The sequence below is a fragment of the Desmodus rotundus genome, chromosome 9, assembly GCF_022682495.2.
Source record: "Desmodus rotundus isolate HL8 chromosome 9, HLdesRot8A.1, whole genome shotgun sequence".
Lineage (NCBI taxonomy): Eukaryota > Metazoa > Chordata > Mammalia > Chiroptera > Phyllostomidae > Desmodus > Desmodus rotundus.
Genome location: NC_071395.1, coordinates 87,192,092 through 87,215,086, shown reverse-complemented (window position 1 = coordinate 87,215,086; position 22,995 = coordinate 87,192,092). Strand labels below are relative to the sequence as shown.

The 22,995-nt window shown below is 42.7% G+C and overlaps 2 protein-coding genes and 1 pseudogene across 16 annotated transcripts in view; 2 read left to right on the top strand and 1 right to left on the bottom strand.

The window, feature by feature from the left end:
• Positions 1 to 112: 112 nt before the first annotated feature.
• On the top strand, positions 113 to 7,722 carry AMZ2 (archaelysin family metallopeptidase 2). 9 transcript variants are annotated; one of them, XM_053911025.1, is made up of 9 exons: positions 121 to 181; positions 660 to 719; positions 1,500 to 1,575; positions 1,683 to 1,965; positions 2,252 to 2,425; positions 2,508 to 2,636; positions 4,944 to 5,107; positions 6,260 to 6,436; positions 7,381 to 7,722. In XM_053911025.1, the coding sequence occupies exons 4-9, from the start codon at positions 1,683 to 1,685 to the stop codon at positions 7,534 to 7,536; spliced, it is 1,083 nt and encodes a 360-aa protein (XP_053767000.1). In that variant the 5' UTR covers positions 121 to 181; positions 660 to 719; positions 1,500 to 1,575; the 3' UTR covers positions 7,537 to 7,722. The 9 variants fall into 9 exon arrangements, with proteins under 9 accessions (XP_024428904.2, XP_053767000.1, XP_053766995.1 ...); XM_053911020.1 differs by lacking the exon at positions 1,500 to 1,575; XM_053911021.1 differs by lacking the exon at positions 1,500 to 1,575 and having other exon boundaries at positions 660 to 753.
• Positions 7,723 to 16,183: 8,461 nt separating this feature from the next.
• On the bottom strand, positions 16,184 to 16,989 carry LOC128779211 (retinol dehydrogenase 14 pseudogene; annotated as a pseudogene).
• Positions 16,990 to 19,439: 2,450 nt separating this feature from the next.
• ARSG (arylsulfatase G) overlaps positions 19,440 to 22,995 on the top strand; it is a 106,257-nt gene continuing 102,701 nt past the window's right edge. Inside the window, exons 1-2 of one of the 7 annotated variants that reach the window (XM_053911743.2) lie at positions 19,592 to 19,877; positions 19,971 to 20,030. The gene's annotated coding sequence lies outside the window, so the exon portion shown is untranslated. Of the gene's footprint in view, positions 19,477 to 19,591; positions 20,031 to 20,073; positions 20,971 to 21,899; positions 22,603 to 22,995 lie in introns of those variants that run through there. The other 6 variants (XM_053911742.1, XM_053911741.2, XM_053911746.1 and 3 more) reach the window with 6 other exon arrangements.

The window sequence follows — 22,995 nt, the reverse complement described above, 5'->3', positions numbered from 1 at the left end:
ACAACAGACAGTTGTACGCTTCCGGGCGTGGCAAGGACAAGGCGCGCTCAAAGGGGCTGGGCGTGACGGGGCGTGACGTTAGAGAAGGGGCGTGGCAAAGCGCAGGCCGCTAGGCGCAAGCGCGCAGGGGCTGCCGCAGTAGGCGGGCGTCCTGGCGTCGTCAAAGGCTGGAGGGTTGAAGGTAGTTCTTTGTAGACGTCATAGCCGGGCCCGGCATCCTGGGCCGCGCTGCGCGGTCGCAGAGGGTGGGGACAGTGGCTATTGGTTTGGAGGGGTGAGGATGTGGGGGCTGCAGCCGCAGCGGAAGGAGGGAGAACAGCGGGCGCCGTGGTGTCTTCGGGGAGGAAGGCCCGGCCCGGGAGGAGGCCCCGCAGGGAGAGAGGGGGAGGCGAGAGTCCCAGGGAATCCCCCACCCTGCCCCCCGCTGGGGAGTGCGTCACGCCCGCCAGGGCGAGCCCCGGGTGCCAGTTGCTAGAGGCAACAAGCCGCGGTGACCAACTTGTCCCCGCTGCCCGCGATGTGCAGGTTTCGGCTTGGCGGGATTGCAGACCTGCCCCCCCACGGAGGTGACCCTATTCTGCTCCGTGGGCTCCACCCAGACTAGACCCAGGAGACCTCTTGATATTAGGCTTTTAAAACGCTATAATTTTTAATATTAGGGTGGAGGCACCGCACATAACACCTTCCCGACCAGACCCTGAGATGCAGGTCTTTGTGAGGTAAAAACTTGCGGGGGAGTCTTCCTTCCTAAAGGTAGGAAGACGAGGAGGGCACACCTGGCTTGATGTTTTGTCCAGCAGAAGTCAAATTTCAGCCCAGTTGGGGGGCAGTGAGGGTGATTCTGTGCTGGGATCAGATCTTTGACCGTAGAGACCCCAGTTTTGGAATTTCTCCCACACGCAGGACCCCCAGGATTTGGATATCCAACCAGAAGAACAATTAGCTTAAATTTTCCCATGAAACATGTATCATTAAGCTGGAAAAATCTAGATAACTAGAAAATATGGTAGGTTCCAGACAAATGTCCAGTTTTTCCTTTTCCAACCTAAAAAGCCTTGTGATGCAACAGCTGTTTGGCCCATTCAGACAGGAGGATGAAAGCTCTGCCTGAAAAGAGGCTGTGAATGGAAGGGACCTGTCATTGAGAGTCGGCTTTTGATTAGTCACTGATGTGTTCTCCAGGGTGACCTGACCTGGAGACGATAAACTTCAGGGGCTGAGATATGTCCTCGGCCTGCAGTTGAGTTGCAGAGCCAGCCGTCCTTGTATTAGTCCTCCGTTTGGTCTTGGACACCTTTGAATCCCACTGGGAAGGATGAGTGTTTCTCATGTGGCCTTAATGAGTCAATTCATAAAATCCCTATTGCCACCCAAGTGACAGAAGGAAATTGGAAATCAGGCAATACCTTTTTGGGTTACCACTAGTTTTTTAATAATGGGATCAAGTACTGTAAGAGATGGAGGAGTGAATCTCATGATTTTTTTTTTCACTTTTTCAGGCACCGTCCCGAAGAAATTGACTGGAAATAGGGAAAGCAAACAGTAGTTGGGTGTGACCCCTCCAAGGCATTAGCAGTCAGTCCATTTGGGGAGAAATTAGAGATGCGTGTGGGGGATGGGTAGATTAAAGTCTCCAGCATGGATGTACATTTTATATTTGACTAGCTGTGTTTTCTTGGTAGATGCAAACAATACGGCACTCAGAGCAGACACTTAGAGCAGCTCTCATCTCAAAGAACCCGGTGCTTGTGTCGCAGTATGAGAAGCTTGGTGCTGCAGAAAGGCGTTTGATGAGTGAAGCCTTCCAACCAGCCAGTGATCTCTTTGGACCCATTACCTTGCATTCTCAATCAGATTGGATCACCTCTCATCCTGAGCCTCCCCAAGACTTTGAAGAGTTTTTCAATGATCCTTTCAGAAAGACACCTTCTCCAGAGAAACACAGTATTTATATACAGTGTATTGGTACATATTGTTAATATGCTGGATTTGGGTTGGTTGCACAGTGGTGCTGTTGCTAGGGATAGTTTGGGCTGTTGATCTCATCTAATGGTGCAAATTTTGTAGCCAAACAGCCTTAAAAGAGGACATTTTGTTTCTAATTCATATTCACATTAATGAATGATAAAGGCGTTTTGCAAATTTACAGTTGGTTTGTTTCTAATTCCAAATTTACAATTATAGACCGAGGTAAAGATTAAACATTTTAATCATCCTAAAGTGTGTCTTTAAATTTTCTTCCCTATTATAGGATCTCTAGGAAACACCAGAGTTATCAGTGAAGAATATATTAAATGGCTGAAGGGCTACTGTGAAGCATTTTTCTATGGCTTGACAGTAAAACTCTTAGAACCGGTTCCTGTCTCTGCAACGAAGTGTTCCTTTAGAGTCAATGATATCACACAAAACCTACAAATACATGCAGGTGAGTTAAAGAACTTTAAATTGTAATTGGGTAAAGGATGTGGAGATATATTTAAAGCACATGTACCTATCTTTTTGAATAGGACACATCCTGAAGTTCTTAAAAAAGAAGAAACCTGAAGATGCCTTCTGTATTGTGGGAATAACAATGATTGATCTTTACCCAAGAGACTCCTGGAATTTTGTCTTTGGACAGGCCTCTTTGACAGATGGTATTCCTTTTTGACATTGTTTATAGAAACACTCTCAACTTGAGACTCTTTGGAGATGTTGAAAGAGGGAAAAAATTCCAACCAATTATAATTTTGATACTTAAAACTATATTTTTCTGGCGCAGCATCATGCTGTATTGGGAGGTGTGTTGTTGATAGAACCCATCTGTGGGTTCCTCCCCAGGTCAGCTATTCACTATCTGTATGACCTTGAAGCTAATAATACCTGTTTCACAAGGTCATTTTGGGTACATAAAAAGTGTATATATGGCTGGCACATATTTAGGCATTCTGAGCAGCGTATGGGAAAGGTAAGTACTTTGGTGACAAGTTGAATTAAATAAATTGGGGATATTTGAACTGTCATTAATGTAAGTGAAATTTTGCTAATTGTTTTTTAACTGTTTTTGTAGTCATCTTGCATAGATGGAATAACCACAGACTGCTTTATAACTGTATGCTTAACCTGTGTCTTATTTTATTTTAAAAAGTGAGCTTTAATTTTTGATTTGAGATATAATGAGCTTTGACTAAGTAGGAACCCTGCATGGTTATATGGAAGTGGGGAAGGATCCAGAATAAAATCATATTTTTGCCTATTTTATTTTCTTTTTGTCTTCACTCTGTTCTCCCACACATCCATTTTTGCTCTTATTTTTCTACCCTTTATCCCCAGGGTCTGAGACCCATTTGAAGGGGGAAAGTCCAGGAAACTAAGGGCAGTCTGTTAGTGTTCTGAGGATGATGAGTAAGTACCAGGGACTGTAATGTATGAGTACCAAGTTACTGTCTGGATGACACCTTAGCTTCTCCCTGACAAATGTTTCTATTAGATATCTCTTTGTCTTACACATTCATCAGAGGTAGGGGCCCAGGGCACTACCCTTTATCCTCAATTCTCCATTACATTCTTATAGCCCCCCAACCTCCTCATGACCCTATCAATACGTTCTCTTAGAGACTTGGGCAACTGCTGTATTCCTGAGTTCTGTATGAACTAACTTTCTATGGAAAATAAACTTGTATGAGCTAAATTTTATCTCCCCTTTTATTTTTAATCCGGTAGAGATGGAAACACTTTAAGAAATTAAAACTGTTTATTGCTAGCTAATTTATCTTGTACATTTGAGGAGGTCAGAAAGCATTTCTCCAAAATGTTTCTACTTTAAGTTTCTTAAACATTGCATCATATGGGACAAGTAGTACTAAGCTAGCAGCATTGATCTGCTAAGCAGTGAGACAATATCTTGTAAGTGACTATTCAAGTTTACAGAGATTCATGTTTTTAAATTGAGAAATATTTAGTTATAAAGAAAATAATATTCTATTTATAGGATTATTAGAAAAAACGATTCTTGCTAAAGGGATTGTAGTAAAATATGCCCACACTTCTTTGGCCAGATGATGTGACACATGAGTAGATTCTGTTTTTTTCTTAACTTACTATGAAATCATTTCTGTAACAAAAAATTCGTTATGACTTCCCATAAACAAATGAAAGGCATAAATAAAAGTGACAATGTAAACAAGTCAAATTTTAAAGCAGTCTCCTTTAGAATGAGCTGAAAATCATACTCTGTCCTCCATATGTGTGAAGATGGTTTAGATGAGCCTAAGACCTAAGACAGGAAGTCAGTTGCAAGCAGGTTTATTCTGGTCACCCGACCCCAGCCACACAGTAAGAGTTGTGCTGTGCTTCAAAAGGGGGAGGAGGGGAAGAGGTTCTGTCCTCTCTCTAAAGCCATGGTCAAAACATGGTCTCCAGGGCGTGGGGGCAGTGGCAGGGCTCTTTTCCTCAGTAGCGTGGCCCGAGGGGAGTACAGGCACCCTCACTGACACGAGGGGAGTACAGGCACCCTCACTGACACGAGGGGAGTACAGGCACCCTCACTGACATAGGTCATGGAGATCTGCCTCTTGTGTCCTTAAAGAGAAGAATCATGTGGGTGGGTTGTTCATGTGATCCTTTTCAGTGTTCCTCCTGGGGTGCTTGCTTTGGACTGTTCTTTGAGAAAAAGACTTCTTTTGTGGGGAAACAAAACCCTCTGGAACTTCTAATTTGTCAAGAATTTGACGTCAAGACGAGTGAGTTTTGCAGGGCAGGGCACATTGGACAGTAGAAGAAGGTTTTGTTGGGGAATCCGGGGCAAAATCTCCCTTTGTCCTGGGAAACCTCAAGCGTACTGGCCTCTGGACACGGGAGTACAGATGTGAGCTGCCGGATCTGATGCCCTCGCGGGCTCTTGTTTGGTCTTTCCTTCAGGAATCTTAACTGTCATTCTGGTGTTGCTCGTCCTTTTTCTGTAGGTGTGGGGATATTCAGCTTTGCCAGGTATGGCAGTGATTTCTACAGCTCAAGCTATGCAGGCAAAGTGAAGGCATTCCAGAAAAAATCCCCAAGTGACTATTCGGTTTTCCATGACTATTACATTCCTGCAGTGACTAGTGTTTTGCTGCTTCGGTCCTGTAAGGTGAGTTGTTCATAAAATCCAGCAGGACTATTTTTAAAGAGATCTTACTTCTCATTCCTCTCAATTTTACATCAACATTCCTTAAGGTAATGTTATAAATGAGTCTGTGTCATTTGTATACTTTTGGTGGCTATTGCTTGACTGAGTTTATCGATAAAAGCAATTTAAATGGATACGTTAATATTAAAATGTACAGGGTCTATGCCAGTTTTTTGTCCTATTAGTTACCCACAGCCTCGGCTGTACCCACATCCTCACCATTATATTAATTGCAGAGTTCTGGTGTGAGTAGGTGACCTACCCTTTCAGGCTGCTGTGGTCATCAAGCAAAGCTGCTTTGCTGGGGCCCGGAGGACTTCTGTTCCCTAGTCTCTCAAGGAGGATGGCCTCTCTCTTGGTCTCCAGGCTGCCTTCTACTGTAGTTAGTTCTACTGACATTTCTTGATGTCCACCCCACCACTGCTCTTTGGAAAGCCTTTCTCCTCATTTTTTCTGTTTTCCACAGCCAGGGTCGTAGGCTTTTCTGCTTTCACGTGTATTGCCCGTGGGGCTTGAGAACTATACTTCAAAGAGCAATGTTTTCAATGTACATTCCCTGCATTAGCATCACCTCATATGCTTGTTAACATGCAGGCCAAGCCCTTCTTCCCAGACTTACTGACACTGCATCTCTGGGGGAAGGGCCCCGAAATTTAAATGGTTACAATTTTTTCACTGCTGTAGAGCACTGTCTGTCACCTAGCAGCTGTTCACCACCCAGAGATCTTTTGGCAATAGGGGGGGAGATTTTGGGGTGTCACAGTTGGGGAGTGGATGCTACTGGCATCTGGTAGGTAGAAGCCAGGGATGCTGCTAAGCATCCTACAGGGTCAGGATGGCCTCCTTCCTTCAAACAATGATCCCAAAGTATCATTGGTGTCACGACTGAGAATCCCTGGTGCAGTGGTAAGTAAGTGGCTAGGTATGGTGAGGAAAGCAGTAACACATTTAAGGAAATGAGGAGTTAAGTCTTTGGGCAGGTAGTTTAGGTGATGATTGTAAGGGAGTTGATTCCTGTAAATTTGTTTTTTGGGAAAGTAAGAAAAAGAAGGAGTGCATAACTGATTGTTGATAATGGTGGCACTATAAACCTTCAATGTGAATGTCTTGCAGACTTTAACCCACGAGATTGGACACATATTTGGACTTCGACACTGCCAGTGGCTTGCATGCCTAATGCAAGGATCGAACCACTTGGAAGAAGCTGACCGGCGCCCCCTACATTTGTGCCCTATCTGTTTACGCAAGTTGCAGTGTGCTATTGGCTTCAACATTATAGAAAGATACAAAGTAATTTGGGGTGGTGCAGTCAAAAGGGGGGAAGTGGTTATATAGGTAGCAAACTACATATTCTACTAGGCACTTCTCTGGAGCTGTCATTTATCAGAGGAAATTAGTGCAAAGATAAGCAGGAAGCTGTGGTTTAAAAAAAAAAGAAAATATACAGAGAAATATCCTTAAAAACTGCAGCTTGCCTCTGAGTGCCTTACATTTATAGTGCAATGAGAAGTGGTGGAAGAGGTTTCTGTATCTGCCATTCATTTAAGGCAAGAGAATCTGAAGTTTCAGAACAGAATAAATATTGATATGTGTGGCAAAGTTTATTTTTAAAAACTGTGTAAATATGTGGAGGTGATTTACCTCACGAAATATGGGACTGAGGTATGATATTCATTGGAGGAAAAGATGAGTTTTAAGAAGGAAGAGGCGAAGTACATAATCTCAGTATGTGAATGTGCGTGTCCAGACGTGTCCACGAACAGCAGTATACATCAGCTAAGTACTCACGGGTTCAACCGTTCAGGTGTCTACTGTACCTTCGTACACATCCGTCTTCCTTTAGCTGTGTGTACATGTAGGTGTGCTTACACATTCACATCAAACACAGTCACAGTATAACGTCTTGTGGAACGTTTACCAAGTTGAGAAAAGAAAATAATTATTTTTCACCCCAAAATACTAAGGATTAGTGTATTTCTTTTTAATCTTTTCTCCTATGCATACTTGCGACTGTAATTTATAATTTATGTTTGCATATTTTTGGTATATAATCTTTTACTCAGTATGTCAGCATAAGTGTTTTTTCATATTCATATCCATCTTTATCAAATGGAACATCTTCATGGGGTAGTCTAAGTCACCAATTTAGAGAATCTGATTTAGAAGCCAATGTTTTCCTCTTGCCTAAACTGTTTTGCTGTGCTTTGTTAAAATACTGATCTCTTCTTTCCAAGGCACTGGTGAGGTGGATCGATGATGACTCTGCTGACATACCTCGAGTCACTCCAAAACACAGTCGTGAGGATAATGTGAATTTGCCAAAACCCGTGGAAGCCTTTAAGGAGTGGAGAGAGTGGATAATAAAATGCCTTGCTGTTGCCCAAAAATAAGAACCTTCATATAGGAGTAATTAAAATAAGTACTTGTACATTATACTTTCTTTTGGATCGAGTACTTCTGTGGAATAAAGTGTTTATAGATCCTGCCCTGTATCAAAGTAACAGAAGAGAAGCACCTTTAAAGCACTTGAACTTGAAATGAGGCTCATTTTGAATGATAAAAACTCTAAACTCTTTCGTCTTTGTAGCCTGGTCTGTGACAGCAAGCGCATTGTATCCATTCTTCAAATATGTGTATGTCTCCTGGGAAGGCTAGGACCAGCAGTAACTAGTAAGTAAATAAATAGGGTAAACATAGCTGTGTATATGTCCCAAGAAAGGATTTTCAAGGACCCTAATTTCCAGGGTGTGATTTGCTTCAGTTTTTCTTTTTTATTAAAATATGTTTTATTGGTGATGCTATTACAGTTGCCCCAAATTTTTCCCCTTTTGCCCAGTACCCCCTTCCCTCCAGCAATTCCCTCCTTAGCTCATGTCTGTGGGTCATGCATACAAGTTCTTTCGCTTCTCCATTTCCTATACTATTCTCGACATCCTCCTATTTTGTACCTACTAATTATGCTGCTTTAAAAAAAAAAGATTTTACTTACTATTTTATATATAGAGAGAGAAACATCAATGTGTGGTTGCTTTTCATGTGGCCCCTACTGGGGACCTGGCCTGCAACCCAGGCATATTCCCTGACTGGGTATTGAACCGGCAACCCTTTGGTTTGCAGGCTGGCACTCAAACCACTAAGCCACACCAGCCATGGCCCAACTACGCTTCTTAATCCCTGCACCTTTTCCCCCATTCTCCCTCTTCCCCCTCCTCCCCCCCAGCTGATAACCCTCCAAATGATCTTTATAATTCTATTCCTGTTTTGGTTGTTTGCTTAGTTTGTTTTATTTAAAGATTCAACTGTTGGTTGTGAATTTGTTGCCCTTTTAATGTTCATAGTTTTCATCTTTTTCTTAAACAAGTCCCTTTAACATTTCATGTAATAATGGCTTGGTGATGATGAACTCCTTTAGCTTTACCTTGTCTGAGAAACACTTTATCTACCCTTCCATTCTAAATGATAGCTTTGCTGGATAGAGTAATCTAGGTTGTAGGTCCTTGCTTTTCATGACTTTGAATACTTCTTGCCAGCCCCTTCTTGCCTGTAAGGATTCTTTTGAGAAATCAGCGGATAGTCTGTCTTATGGGAACTCCTTTGTAGGTAACTCTCAGTGTTTCTGTTGCTGCTTTTAAGATTCTCTCTTTATCTTTAACCTTTGGCATTTTTTAAAAAGATTTACTTACTTATTTTTAGAGATGGGGAAGGGAAGGAGAAAGAAAGGGAGAGAAACGTCAATGTGTGGTTGTCTCTCAACCAGAAGGTCCCCTACTGGGGACCTGGCCCACAACCCAGGCATGTGCTCTGACTGGGAATCGAACAGGTGACCCTTTGGTTCTCAGGCTGGCGTTCAGTCCACTGAGCCACACCAGCCAAGACATAATCTTTGGCATTTTAATCATGGTGTGTCTTGGTGTGGTCCTCTTTGGGTCCAACTTGTTTGGGATTTTCTGTGCTTCCTGAACCTGTATGTCTATTTCCTTTGCCAAATTGGGGGTGTTTTCTTTTATTATTTTTTCAAATAAATTTTCAATTTCTTGCTCTTCCTTTTCTCCTTCTGGCACCCCTATGCTTCGGGTGTTGGTACATTTAAAGTTGTCCCAGAGGTTCCTAAGCCTATCCTTTTTTTTTTTTTTTTAAATTCTTTTTTCTTACTGCTGTTCTGATTGAATGCTTTTTCCTTCCCAGTGTTACAAATCATTGGTTTGATTTTTGGCTTCCTCCTCTCCATTGTTGGTTCCCTGTAGATTTTTCTTTATTTCACTTAATGTAACCTTCATTTCTTCCCTTATGTTTTTATTGTACTCAGTGAGTTCTTTGAGCATCCTGATCACCAGTGTTTTGAACTCTGCATATGATAGGTTGGTTATCTCTGTTTTGTTTAGTTCTTTTTCTGGGGTTTTGTTCTGTTCTTTCATATGGGCCATATTTCTTTGTCTCCTCAATTTGGCAGCCTCCCTGTGTTTGTTTCTGTGTACTAGGTAGAGCTACTTTGACTCTCTTTAAAAGACACCTATAAATTGTATGGGGTGGAGCCTTAGCCAGTTGCCAGGGCTGGGCAACCCACTTCACTCTGCGGCAGGTGGCAGGGCTTGGAGAGGGGACAGTGCTGCTGTCTGGCATCTGGAGGTTTGCCGGGCAGTCCCCCCACTTCCAGTCACTTCACCCACTTCCCATATGCAACTGGCACCCTTCCAGCTGTTGCCCTGGTGGTGAATCCCAGAGTGGGTGGGTTTGAATATATTCTAAGTCCATGCAGGCCATTTAAATGAGCTCTCTTGAAAATCTGGCAGTTTCTTCCACTGCCCCAACCCCCACTGGTCTTTACAGCCAGAGTTATAGGGATTTATCTTCCCAGCACTGGAACCCTGGGCTGTGCGGTGTGGTCTGGGGCTGGGTTCACTGCTCCCACGGAATCCCTCCCAGTTTTTATCCACCACACGTGAATGTGGGTCTGCCTGTTGTACCACCACTACCACTGCCTCCTGGTGGCATGCTGCATCCTCACACCTCCCCACCCGTCTCCGCAACTCCGCCCTCCTTTCTGTTTGGATGAATGTGGCTTCTTTAAATCCTTGGTTGTCAGACTTCCATACAGCTTGATTTTCTGATGGTTCTGATTGTTATTTGTTTTGAGAAATAGTTGTAATTCCCTCAGTGGTTGAGCGAGGAGGCAAAGTGTGTCTCCCTATACCTCCATCTTGACCAGAAGTCCTGCTTCAGTTTTTTAAAAGAGGTGCTCTCCCTCTGTTGGACCCACCAGGTTACCTTCTCCACTCACATACCTTCTCCTATTCTATGAACTTTCTCTTCCCTCTGGGCTGCCTCACATCCAGTTTTTCTTTGCTTGTTGTCAGTTTCTACCTGAAAGACACAACTACTTGTTTCCAGTTTCAGCAGCTTAAAATGTACCTCCTTTCTAGAATATTTGCGAGTGAAAATAAGAGTGATATTTGTACTACACCAGCCTTTGCTGGTGGTGGTCGTGATGGGGGTTACCTTGCCATTGTCAGCTTTAATCAACATAGTCATTTGGGAGGATTCTTGCAAATAATTGGCTCTAATGGTCCTTATGGTTCTGAGTGTTACACTTTCTCTGTGGGCTTAGAACGGCTGTTGGGTTTTTTCCTACAATAATATCTCTTTTACTTCTTTGCAGTGCTTACTTGACTGGGGGAGAGAATGTGATAGGATTACCTATTGCTGTGCCAAGATAACCAGGACGGCCTGATGGCTGTGAACATCAGCTTCATTTCCATGGTGGGGAACAGGCTGAAAACCTCAGATGGAATAAACCGCTTCTGCTAGATCAGCGTGTGCTGGTGATGGTGACGAGACGTTAGAGCAGATTATCAGACTGGGTGCTGGTGAGCAGAGAGCATTTCTCCCTTTCCCATCTTAACCTTGAGGGTGTAACTTAAAGGTAATTTTTGTTTCAAACTTTGAAACCCAATTTTTTCCTTTGTTATTTATGCAGTATGATTTAAAGCACATTTTATAACGGAATCAGTGATTTCCCTTACATTCAGTCCCCTACTTGATTAAGCCTCTAAGTCATTTAGGAAATGCTGGTTTGCCATTAAATCCAATTGGAGAGTGAATGCATGGTCATTTTGTACTGTACTGAGAAGAGAACCCATGGAGCATGGACTTCTGTGAATTCTGTTATGGGTTCTGTTTCCCCAATTATGTCTTTTTCCCAAATAATGTACTTTCAATTATTGTTCAATCCATCCGATTTATTTAAAAATAAATAAATGTTTATTTCTTTATTTTTAGAGGGGAAGGGAGGGAGAAAGAAAGAGAGGGAGAGAAACATCAATGTGTGGTTGCTTCTCACACACCCCCTACTGGGGACCTGGCCTGAAACTCAGGCATGTGTCCTGACTGGGAATCAAACTGGCTACCCTTTGATTCGCTGGCTGGCACTCAATCCACTGGGCCACACCAGCCAGGGCTCCATCTGTTGTTTTTCATTTTCCTACAAGGTAAGTGCAGATTTAGTCCTGTAGGTTAGCGTTAGTTATAACTTAAAAAGTCAAATTTGGTGAAGTGTGTAAATTGGGGTCACAATTACTTGGATAAGATGTAATGCCTGTTTGTACCTGCTCTGCACTGTAAGATCAGGAAAACAATCTGCTATTAAAAAGCCAAATCATCCAGTTTTGAAACAAATCAAAAGTTGGGCAAACATAAGTTTTATATAAGTCATTCACTTAAGTGTTTTGAATAAGTACTGGTTTAATGCACTTTTGGGCAATTTCTTAGGGTCAGGTTTAAAAATATAATTACTGCAACAAAATTTTATGTCCTATCTTTATATCTTTAGAAAAATGATTTTTCACTCAGTAACAAGTAGAAATCCATGCAGGTTTTACTCTGCAAATGCTGAATGAGCAAGATCTTTAAGAGTGAAGAGAATTAAAAAAAAAAAAAAAGAGTGAAGAGAATTAATAATTTTCTACTGTCCAAACACTACTATAGAAATAGGTGACTCTGAAGTGCTATTCACTTTGGCGCCTATGGGATTAGTAGTATCTCTCAGTTCAAGGGAAGTATTAAGTGTTAACATTTCAGTCCCCCAAGACAATTGATGGGGACGGTTAAAGAGAAGAATGTGGCGAGGATTCTACTTAGGTTGTTATCCAGCTTGTTCTATTAAGTGCAAGTTCCCCAGATGTGAATACTTGTAAATGTCTAACACTTTAGGACCCCAGGGTCTGAGTTGTTCCCTCTTCAGAGCAAGCATGATAAAACCCGTGCAGGCAGCTGTGGGACCTCCGGCGGCTCTGTGTGCTGGCCTTTCCTTCTCAGGAAGCAGTATCGCTGTCCCTGGCAGAGCCCCAGCACAAGAGCATGAGGGTCAGACCTCAGACTGGCAGCTGCAAGCCGTCGCTCCAAGCCAGCCCCCTGCCTCTGTCCCGAGGAAGTCCCTCAGAGCCAAGGATTATGACTCTGCCCTCCCCCGCACCAGGTACCCCTGAGGGGACCACCATCCTGCCATGCCACACACACTTGTTTGCCCTTGCGTGGGCCACACCCCAGGGGAGGCCTTGGAAAATCTGTGTGGCAGTGCAGCAGAGCAGTAAGTGGAAACACTTCTCAGGGAGAGAGCACGTACACAGTGCTTTCCAGAGTTGGATCTTAGTCAGTTCTTTGGTTCTGATTGATAGTCTAGAGCAGAAACATCTAATACAATAAATATAATATGAGCCACATACATAATTTAAATTTTTCAAATGGCCTATTAGTATATGCTAAGGGAAGCAGGTGAAATTAATTTCAGTCATATATTTTATTTAATCCAATATATCCTATGTTATCATTTCAACATGTAATGAATATACAAATTATTAAGATATTTTACATTCCATTTTCATACTAAGTCTTCAAACTCTGGCTGTTTTTTTCCCATACAGCACAACTCAGTTCCGACTGGGCACATTTCAGGTGCTCAGCAGCTCCACGTGACTCTTGGCCGCTGTATTGGACAGCCCCAGCTCTAGATTAGTACCATTTTGTAGTCTACATGGAAGGCGTAACTATGAAATTGAATTAACGGGGGAAAATAAAGCTTTTTAAAGTAAAAGGTCTTGTGGGTCCTCTGGCAGTACAGTAAGTGTGGATATTCAAGCTGCAAGGGTGTGAACACTTTTGGATCTTGCTGTCAACCTCTGTGGCAGGTGGTTTTTTACCCTCTTCTGTTATTGCCAAGGACCTGGTATCTCCTTTAAATGTGTTTTCATTTTTGGAAAGCAAAATTTTAAAGTATTAACGTGAATGTTGCTGAGTCCATTTCAAAGATGAGGAAACAAGCCCGCAGCAGCTAAGTAAACTGTGTATAGTGACACCAGAAGCAGAAATGGGATCATATCCCAAGTCTTCCTAATTTCATTTTCACTGTGCTGCATGACCTCATAAGAAGTGAAGTATTACAAGCCAGAAACCTACCATATTTTTACAGATTGTTTATAGAAGGGGTTATAAGATTAAACTCTTTCAATTTCTTTTCTCAAGTGGGACCATATGGGGTTGATCAAGGTCAGCAAAGTCAGAGTACTTTGCCTTAGCACCAAGGAAGAGGTTCAGTATCCAGAAAGAACTTGCCAGTAGTTGAGGCATTAAAAAAAAGTATAATGGAAAAATGTCTACTTAGACATAGGTTCGGTGAAAACAAAGTATGCTTCAGCAGTGTTAAAATTCAGAGCCTGCATTCTCCTTCCACCCTAGTGGTCATCTCTTCCCACTGTTTAGTCTTTGATGGATCTATGTTTTCTTCCTTACACCTGACCTGCATATAGAGGACATCATCGCTGGGCACTTTGAGACCCTTCTGAGACACTGGACCTGTAACAGGCTTTGAGCACAGTGCTTTGTGTCCTGTGCCCGGGCAGTCCAAATGCTTCATAGCAGCACCACACTCTTGAGCTGTAATCGTGAATAGATATCAACTTTTTTTCCTTTGCAAAAGTCAATCAAAAATAAAGAACTCATTCATTCATTCAACAATATTTTTGGAGCATCACCTACTATGTGCCAGGCCCTGGTCAACACCTTGGGTATGAAGCACTGAACAAAAAACTGGTTCCCTAATGTGCTCATGGAAGAAGCAGATAATGAAATGAGTAAACAGATACTTTTATAACCTAATATCAGAGTAAAGGGATAGCAACAAATGCTGTTTCAAATAGGATAGTCAGGAATGCCTCCTCAGGGGTGACCTCTGTAGGGGACCAAATCGAAGTGTCACATCATGTACACATTAAGGGAAGGGTGCAGCAGCAAAGGGAACCACACATGCCAAGGCCTGATTCTTGTGATTTCAAGGAGCAATAGGAAGGCCAGTGCAGCTAGAGTAGCAGTACCAAGGGGGGATGTGATAGCCTCCATCAGGCCGTACAGGAAGGGCCCATTGTTAAGGATTGGGTTTTAAATGTGATCGTGCCTGACTTGTGCTTTGAAAGGATATTGTAAAGCTGCCATCTGGAAAATGAAGGCCAAGGTGTGGTGGTTGGGTAGATAGCAAGAGTGGAGGCAGGTAAGCCAGCTAGACGCTGCTTACAGTAGTCCAGCTAAGATGATACTGGCTTGGACCAGGGGTAACTGGTAGTTTGAGAAAAGCAGTCAGGTCCTGGATATGTTTAGGAGGTAGAGCCAACAGGATTCGTGGAGGAGCATGCTTGCAGAGCAGGGTGGAGAGTTCTGTGGAGGACTTGTTAACTTGGAAATGCCTCATTGGCATGGCAGCCACCTGCTGTCACGTGGGCCTGTGTAAGTCCAGAGCTCAGCAACACAGTCTGGACTTAGTGTGGGAGTTGACAATGTGGAGAAGGTACTTACAGCTTTGACTGGATTCTGGGGGCATAAGTTGCTAGGAGAGTTAGTGTGCTTGCTTGTTTTCTTGAGTTGCTAGAGAAGTATGTAAGTAATATATTGCTGGCTACATGGCCACAGTTTGTATTTTCTGTCAATAATCTCTGGTGAGCTGTATTTGAAAATCTACCCTGACGTATGTGGCTCAGTTGGTTGGATTGTCATCCTGTAAACTGAATGGTTGTGGGTTCGATTCCCAGTCAGGGCATATACCCAGGGTGTGGGTTCAGTCTCTGGACTGATCGTGTAGGAGAGGCAGCTAATTGTTGTTTCTCTCTTACATCCATGTTTTTCTCCCTCCCTTCCCCTTTCTCTAAAAAATTAGTGATCAGGTCCTTGGGTAAGGATAAAGCAAACAAACAAACCTTTATAGATAGAGGTTTGGGTTATCAGTTTTGCTATCTAATTTCCCTTTAGGAAATCCATAGTCACTGAAATGATTTTGATCTGGATATGAGAGGTTTTCTTTCGTGAAAAGCCACGTTTTTCTTGTTCTATTCCTCAGGAAGTCATTACAGAAACTGAACACAAGGGGGAGAGAGTTTCCTTACTTATGCAATAGTGTCTGGGCCACCTGTTGGAATCCTCACTTCTCTTAACCCTGTATCAAAAACAAATTTGGTGACAAAGATAACGTCTCTTTTATCAACACAATGTATATTTATAGGAGTGACCTTTTAACATGTAACATGTCTGAATGGTCTTTACATTGGTACTTCCAGTTTCTTTTATTTCTCTTGCATCAGTAAATTTATTGCAAGTAAGAATTGTACACACACACCAGGCATATTTTTCCACATAAAAGCCAGCATTGTAATAAAAATATTTAACACTTTGGCCATGAAACTCAAAGATAAATTTCTCAAGGTACCTATATTAAGTAACTGAGTTCTTTAATATTTGTAATCTATGCTTATTTAATTATAATTTTGAAAATATAATTATATTATTCATTATGCTTATTGTATATTTATGAGATCTTTCTGAAATTTTATGTCCTTCAAAATACAACTTTTCATGACTTCAAAATACCCATATGTGCCTCTTAGTGATACTATTGTAAAACCAAAATTGTTCTCAAGTAGCAGGTGCTCAAGCCACACCATTCCTGATCACAGATTAAGTGATGTCCTTCTTTTTTTAATGGCTCTCTTATACTTCTTGTTCCTACTTTAATATGCCAACCATTGCTTCACCGATAGCCCAGAGTTTTCTTGCAACAGACTCACCCATGGCATTAGGCAGTAGTTCTTCCTCTTCATAATCCCCAATGTACTTTCTTGACACACGTCCTACCTCAGGTGAAGAGGCTAAATAAATCAAAGTCTGGGTACCTTCAGCTGGAGTTTGGAAAAAAAAATCCAAGACACCAAATTGAAAAGCCGTTTGCCCAATGGTGGAATGTGTATGTGCCTCCCAAGATTAGTCCAAACACCACCAGGGTGTATTGACAGTACCATTCGTGCCATCTAAGCAGCGGGCTAGTTCCCTGATGAAAAGGATGGTAGCCAGTTTGCTCCGACTATAACAAAAGCTTTCATCATAGCTTTGTTCACTGCTCAAGTCTTCAAAGTGGATGCCTCCATATTCATAAAGTTTGGAAGAAACTGCCACAATCCTGCTGGGAGCTGAACTTTTGAGTAGTCCGAAGAGAAGATTGGTGAGTAGAAAGTGACCCAGGTGATTCACTTCAAACCGCGTGGCAGACCCATCTCCATTCTTCATATAGGGCACTGGAAGATCCCTGTGTTACTGATCGAGATGTGTAGTCTGGGCTCTTTCTGGAGCATCTCCTGATGGACAGAAGGTGCAGTTGGTGCTCCCTGTGGCTAGGCTCAGCTCCTTGATGAGTGTCATCCGGGCCAGATCCCAGCAGCTCGTGGTCACCCATGCCCCCATGCGAGGCAGCTCTGTAGCCATGGAGCGGCCCAGGCCTCGTCGGCCCACTTGATCAGCACAACCTTGCTGTGCATACGGCCTGTATCCTGACTGATGGAACTTAACCTGTTGATATGATGGGAGAGGTAAAGGGACCCAGCACTAAGTCAGATCTTCAGCCCGAGAAGACACTTGCAAAATTTCTGTCCTGATTCCTCAAATAAAACTAAAAGATATTAAGAGATAGCAGAGTGACTTTCTCTAGGTTTATTAGGGAGTTTGTTACAAATATTTGAGCTTTACAGGTGTGACTTCATGGATTCACATAAGAAATTGACTTAACACTGATATTTAGTCTTCTCATTACATATACAGAAATAACATTACTACAAATCACAATGGAGTCTTGTTTCAAATGGCTTGGTTTGAGGTTTTGTCTAAATCAGGGATGTCAAACTCATTTTCACCAAGGGGCTACATCAGCCTTGCAGTTGCCTTCAAAGGACTGAAAATTTTAGGACTGTATAAAGATAAATACTCCTTAACTGTTAAGGAGTTGAAATTACATTCAGCCCTTTGAAGGCAACCACAAGGCTGATGTGGCCCCTGGTGAAAATGAGTTTGACACCCCTGGTCTAAATGTGTCCTTATGTAATGAAAGCATCAATTTGAGGGCTTCTCAAACAGTGATTTGCGTTTCAGAACATAACTTGGTAACTTTTTTCTTCATATAAATAAGGCATAATTGGATATGTGTACTAATGCTAAAAATACACTTTATCAAAAGCATAAATACAAGTATTTGGGTATACATCAGCAGTTGAGATTTACTCCTTCTAACAAAAAATTAAAGGGCACATGATTTTTGTCCAGTCTAAATCAGTACTTCTACTCATTTCTGGCATTAAGGTCATCTTACTTCCTTCTCCTTTAAACCAACCACAGCCACCAACTGAACAAAGATTTTCCTAAACAACCCCACGTGAGTGATTTACCAGAGGATCTGCACTTTGTAAAATATCAGTACCTACCAATGACAGAACAAAAACAAATGACCTTTTTTCACTCCACATTGCCTTCTTGGGTTGCGGTTGCTCTCTAGCCATGAAGTGCCCTTTCCAGCCAATAGGATTGAAATGAAGATTCATTGTTGGCAAACAACAATGATTCAGGTTATTCAAAATAGTATTTAGGTGGCAGAGGTACACCTTAAATTATTTGGACCTTCAGAAAAACATCCGATGAAGCCTTTTCCCTGTGTAAAAATCAAGGCCCAAATTAGTGGTATTCTTTGATTTGTAAGGCAACTCTGTGTACTATAAATTGCTTCAAGGTCAACAAAGACACGTGACATTTCTTATGAATTAAACAAGGAGACATTCAGATTTAAGAACAATGTAAGAGAATTAGGCACATCTTATTCCAAATCATGACTACAAAGACTTAGAAAATCTAACACATGAAAGAACTTGCCATTTAAATTACTTTGTTAGAGATTAGGGGAAAATTGACATAGCGAAAACTAAGAGCACCCTCTCCATTTTGTTCACTAAATTTCACCTCTCCATAGAGTGGTTTTTCAAAAGGATTTGGTTTTCATGATACAGACATAATGACTCCTTCAAATGGTTTAACAATACAGTATATAAAGTGTGGACTAAAGCATTCAGATTGAACTTTACAGTTTTACTGATGGTTTAATCAAGCCTGCCATTAAAAATAAATTACTGTCTCCAAGTATATTCTAGACTTTAGTATAAACGTTGATGGAAACATATCAGGAAAGAAAATCTCAAGTGCCCAAAATTATAACATATCTATTTGGTGTTTCAACATTTCTTGGTGGTGGTCAACATGGGGAAACTGGTGATTTCTGCTTTGTCAAGCAATGTTTATGGTTCACATCACTAAACAAATATAACAAATAGACTCAGTTTCCTCTTTACATGGGGGACTTACCTCAGTCTTCTTGGAATTAATGGTTTGGCCATTCCATAAAACTACTTGCTAAATTTACAGAGACTCGCCACCAAAAAGTCCAAATGTTACTGTGCACATAATTCAGATATTCACTAGCACTGAAAATATTCTCACTCTGTGAATTTAAACAAAGTATTCTTTTTGGCAAGAAGCACTAGATATAGAACTGTTTCAATATGCATGAACTATACTATGAGCACTTGCACTATCATGCGGGAGACAGCTCTGGAGGTCGTGTAAACCAAAGCATGAAACACTGGAAGTGATACCTCGCAGGCTGCTACGGTGCAGTGCCAGAGCTATTGGCTGCACTGGGTGTGGCCCTGTGGCTAGCATCTGGGCTTTTCTGGGCTTCGGCACATGATTGGGGGTGGGTCTGCGCCCCATGGCGACCCTGCTGGGGGTGACCAGAGCCCTGTCAGTCGCAAAACCGGCTAGTACCACGGTCTTAGCCAGGGGTGGGGGCGTGGCGCGCTCCAGGGGCGGTACGGGGCGTGGCGTGCTATAGGGGCGGTAGGAACGAGCCCGTGCGCAACATGTTGGGGGCGTGGCGTTGTCAAAGGGGCGGGGCGCACGCACGCGGAGACCGCCCCTGGAGGCAGGTACCGTAGATTGGCGGCCTGGGGAGGGTTCTGTGTAGACGTCATAGCCGGGCCCGGGCTTCCAGGGTCGCGCTGCAGAGGGTGGGGACAGTGGCTATTGGTTTGGAGGGGTGAGGATGTGGGGGCTGCAGCCGCAGCGGAAGGAGGGAGAACAGCGGGCGCCGTGGTGTCTTCGGGGAGGAAGGCCCGGCCCGGGAGGAGGCCCCGCAGGGAGAGAGGGGGAGGCGAGAGTCCCGGGGAATCCCCCACCCTGCCCCCCGCCGGGGAGTGCGTCGCGCCCGCCAGGGCGAGCCCCAGGTGCCAGTTGCTAGAGGCAACAAGCCGCGGTGACCAACTTGTCCCCGCTGCCCGCGATGTGCAGGTTTCGGCTTGGCGGGATTGCAGGCCTGCCCCCCACGGAGGTGACCCTATTCTGCTCCGGGGGCTCCACCCAGACTAGACCCAGGAGACCTCTTGATATTAGGCTTTTAAAACGCTATAATTTTTAATATTAGGGTGGAGGCACCGCACATAACACCTTCCCGACCAGACCCTGAGATGCAGGTCTTTGTGAGGTAAAAACTTGCGGGGGAGTCTTCCTTCCTAAAGGTAGGATGACGAGGAGGGCACACCTGGCTTGATGTTTTGTCCAGCAGAAGTCAAATTTCAGCCCAGTTGGGGGGCAGTGAGGGTGATTCTGTGCTGGGATCAGATTTTTGACCGGTGAGACCCCAGTTTTGGAATTTCTCCCACACTCAGGACTCCCAGGGTTTGGATGTCCAACCAGAAGAGCCATTAGCTTAAATTTTCCCATGAAACATGTATCATTAAGCTGGAAAAATCTAGATAACTAGAAAATATGGTAGGTTCCAGACAAATGTCCAGTTTTTCCTTTTCCAACCTAAAAAGCCTTGTGATGCAACAGCTGTTTGGCCCATTCAGACAGGAGGATGAAAGCTCTGCCTGAAAAGAGGCTGTGAATGGAAGGGACCTGTCATTGAGAGTCGGCTTTTGATTAGTCACTGATGTGTTCTCCAGGGTGACCTGACCTGGAGACGATAAACTTCAGGGGCTGAGATATGTCCTCGGCCTGCAGTTGAGTTGCAGAGCCAGCCGTCCTTGTATTAGTCCTCCGTTTGGTCTTGGACACCTTTGAGTCCCACTGGGAAGGATGAGTGTTTCTCATGTGGCCTTAATGAGTCAATTCATAATATCCCTATTGCCACCCAAGTGACAGAAGGAAATTGGAAATCAGGACGTGCTCTTGTGGTTACCACAAATGGTTATGATAACACACAAAACATAAAAGTACGTGTCGATGAATTAACCATTTTCATAGTTTGAATTGAGTGTAGAATAATTCTCACATATACTTTTTTAAAAATTGGGCACATCCTGAAGTTCCCAAGGAAGAAGAAACCTGAACATGCCTTTTGTGTTGGGAGAATAACAATGATTTTCTTTACCCAAGAGACTCCTGGTGTTTTGCCTTCGTACAGGCCTCTTTGACAGATGGTATTCCTTTTTGACATTGTTGGTTGACACTTCCTCAAGTTGACAATATTAGATGTTGAAGTAGGAAAAAATTCCCAACCAATTATAATTTTCATACTTAAAACTATTTCTGGTGTGGCATCGTGCTGTACTGGGACGTGTGTTACTGAGAGGTTCCAATGATCTGGGTTTCTTCCCAGGTTGGCCATTCGCTATCTTATATGCCTTTGAAGTTAGTGATACCTGTTTCGAGGGTTCATATTGAGATAATATGCATAGAAGTACCAATACATCCAAAGTGTGCACATATGCCTGGCACATACTTGTGTACTGACATTCAGCATAACAGATAGGAAATGTAAGTAATTCAGTCACAAGGTAGATTAAATAAATTAAGGAAATTTGAAGTGTCATTAACTTAAGTGATTGTCTTGCTAATTGTTTTCCACTTTTTTTTTCTAGTCATCTTGCTTAGATGGAGTAGCTATAGACCGCCGTATAAGTATATGCTTCCTATCCTGTGTCTTATGACCCTTTGATATTTTATTTTAAAAAAGTGAACTTAAATCTTTTATTTGAGTATAATAAACTTTGACTTTAGGAACCCTGCATGGATCCAGAAGATCATATTTTTGCTTTTTTTGCTTTTTTGCCTTCTCTTCACTTCAGTTCTTCCCACACCTTCATTTTGTGCTTATTTGTCTACCCACATGCCCAAGATCTGAGACTCATTTGAAAGGAAGAAGTCCAGTGCACTAAAGGGAGTGGTTGTCCATTAGGGTTCTGGGGGTGAGGAGTAAGTACCAGGGACTCTTCTCTATGAGTACCAAGTATATGGACTGTCCCAGTGTTACATTAGCCCCTCCATGGCAAATGTTTCTTTTGATTAGATATTTCCCTCTCCAGCCCATTCATCAGAGGTGGGGGCCAGGGCGAAATCTCATCTTTCCACCTACCCCTTTGTTCTCAATTTTTCAGTACATTCTTATAGTCCCTACTTACCTCTCCAGGACCCTATCAACATACCTGCTTGGAAACTGCTGCCTTCCTGATTTTTGTTGGAGCAAACTTTCTAGGGACAATTAAATTTGTATGAGCTAAATGTTTACCTCCCCTTTATTATTAATCTTATAAAGATGAAAATATTTTTAAAAATTAAAAATTACTTATCTAGATTTTACTAGCTAATTTATCTTATACATTTGAGGAGGTCAGTAAGCATTTTCCCCAAATATTTCTACTTTAATTATTTTTAAAAACGAAGTTTCTTACATATGCATGACATAAGCGATCGTTAGACAGCAGGATTGATCCGCTATGCAGTGAGACAATTATCTTACTCCAAGTGATCTATTCTCTTCTTTCCAAGAGTGTGGTGACGAGCATTCTTTTTGAATCTAGTTGGATTGGACAGACTTACTATGAAATCATTTCCTAACAAAAAAATCCTTATGATTTCCCATAAACAAATGAAAGGCATAAATAAAAGTGACAACGTAAACAAGTCAAATTTTAAACTGTTCTCCTTTAGAATGAGCTGAAAATCATACTCTGTCCTCCATGTGTGTGAAGATGGTTTAGATGAGCCTAAGACCTCACACAGGAAGTCAGTGGCAAGCAGGTTTATTCTGGTCACCCGACCCCAGCCACACAGTAAGAGTTGTGCTGTACTTCAAAAGGGGGAGGAGGGGAAGAGGTTCTGTCCTCTCTCTAAAGCCATGGTCAAAACATGGTCTCCAGGGCGTGGGGGCAGTGGCAGGGCTCTTTTCCTCAGTAGCGTGGCCCGAGGGGAGTACAGGCACCCTCACTGACACGAGGGGAGTACAGGCACCCTCACTGACATAGGTCATGGAGATCTGCCTCTTGTGTCCTTAAAGAGAAGAATCATGTGGGTGGGTTGTTCATGTGATCCTTTTCAGTGTTCCTCCTGGGGTGCTTGCTTTGGACTGTTGTTTGAGAAAAAGACTTCTTTTGTGGGGAAACAAAACCCTCTGGAACTTCTAATTTGTCAAGAATTTGACGTCAAGACGAGTGAGTTTTGCAGGG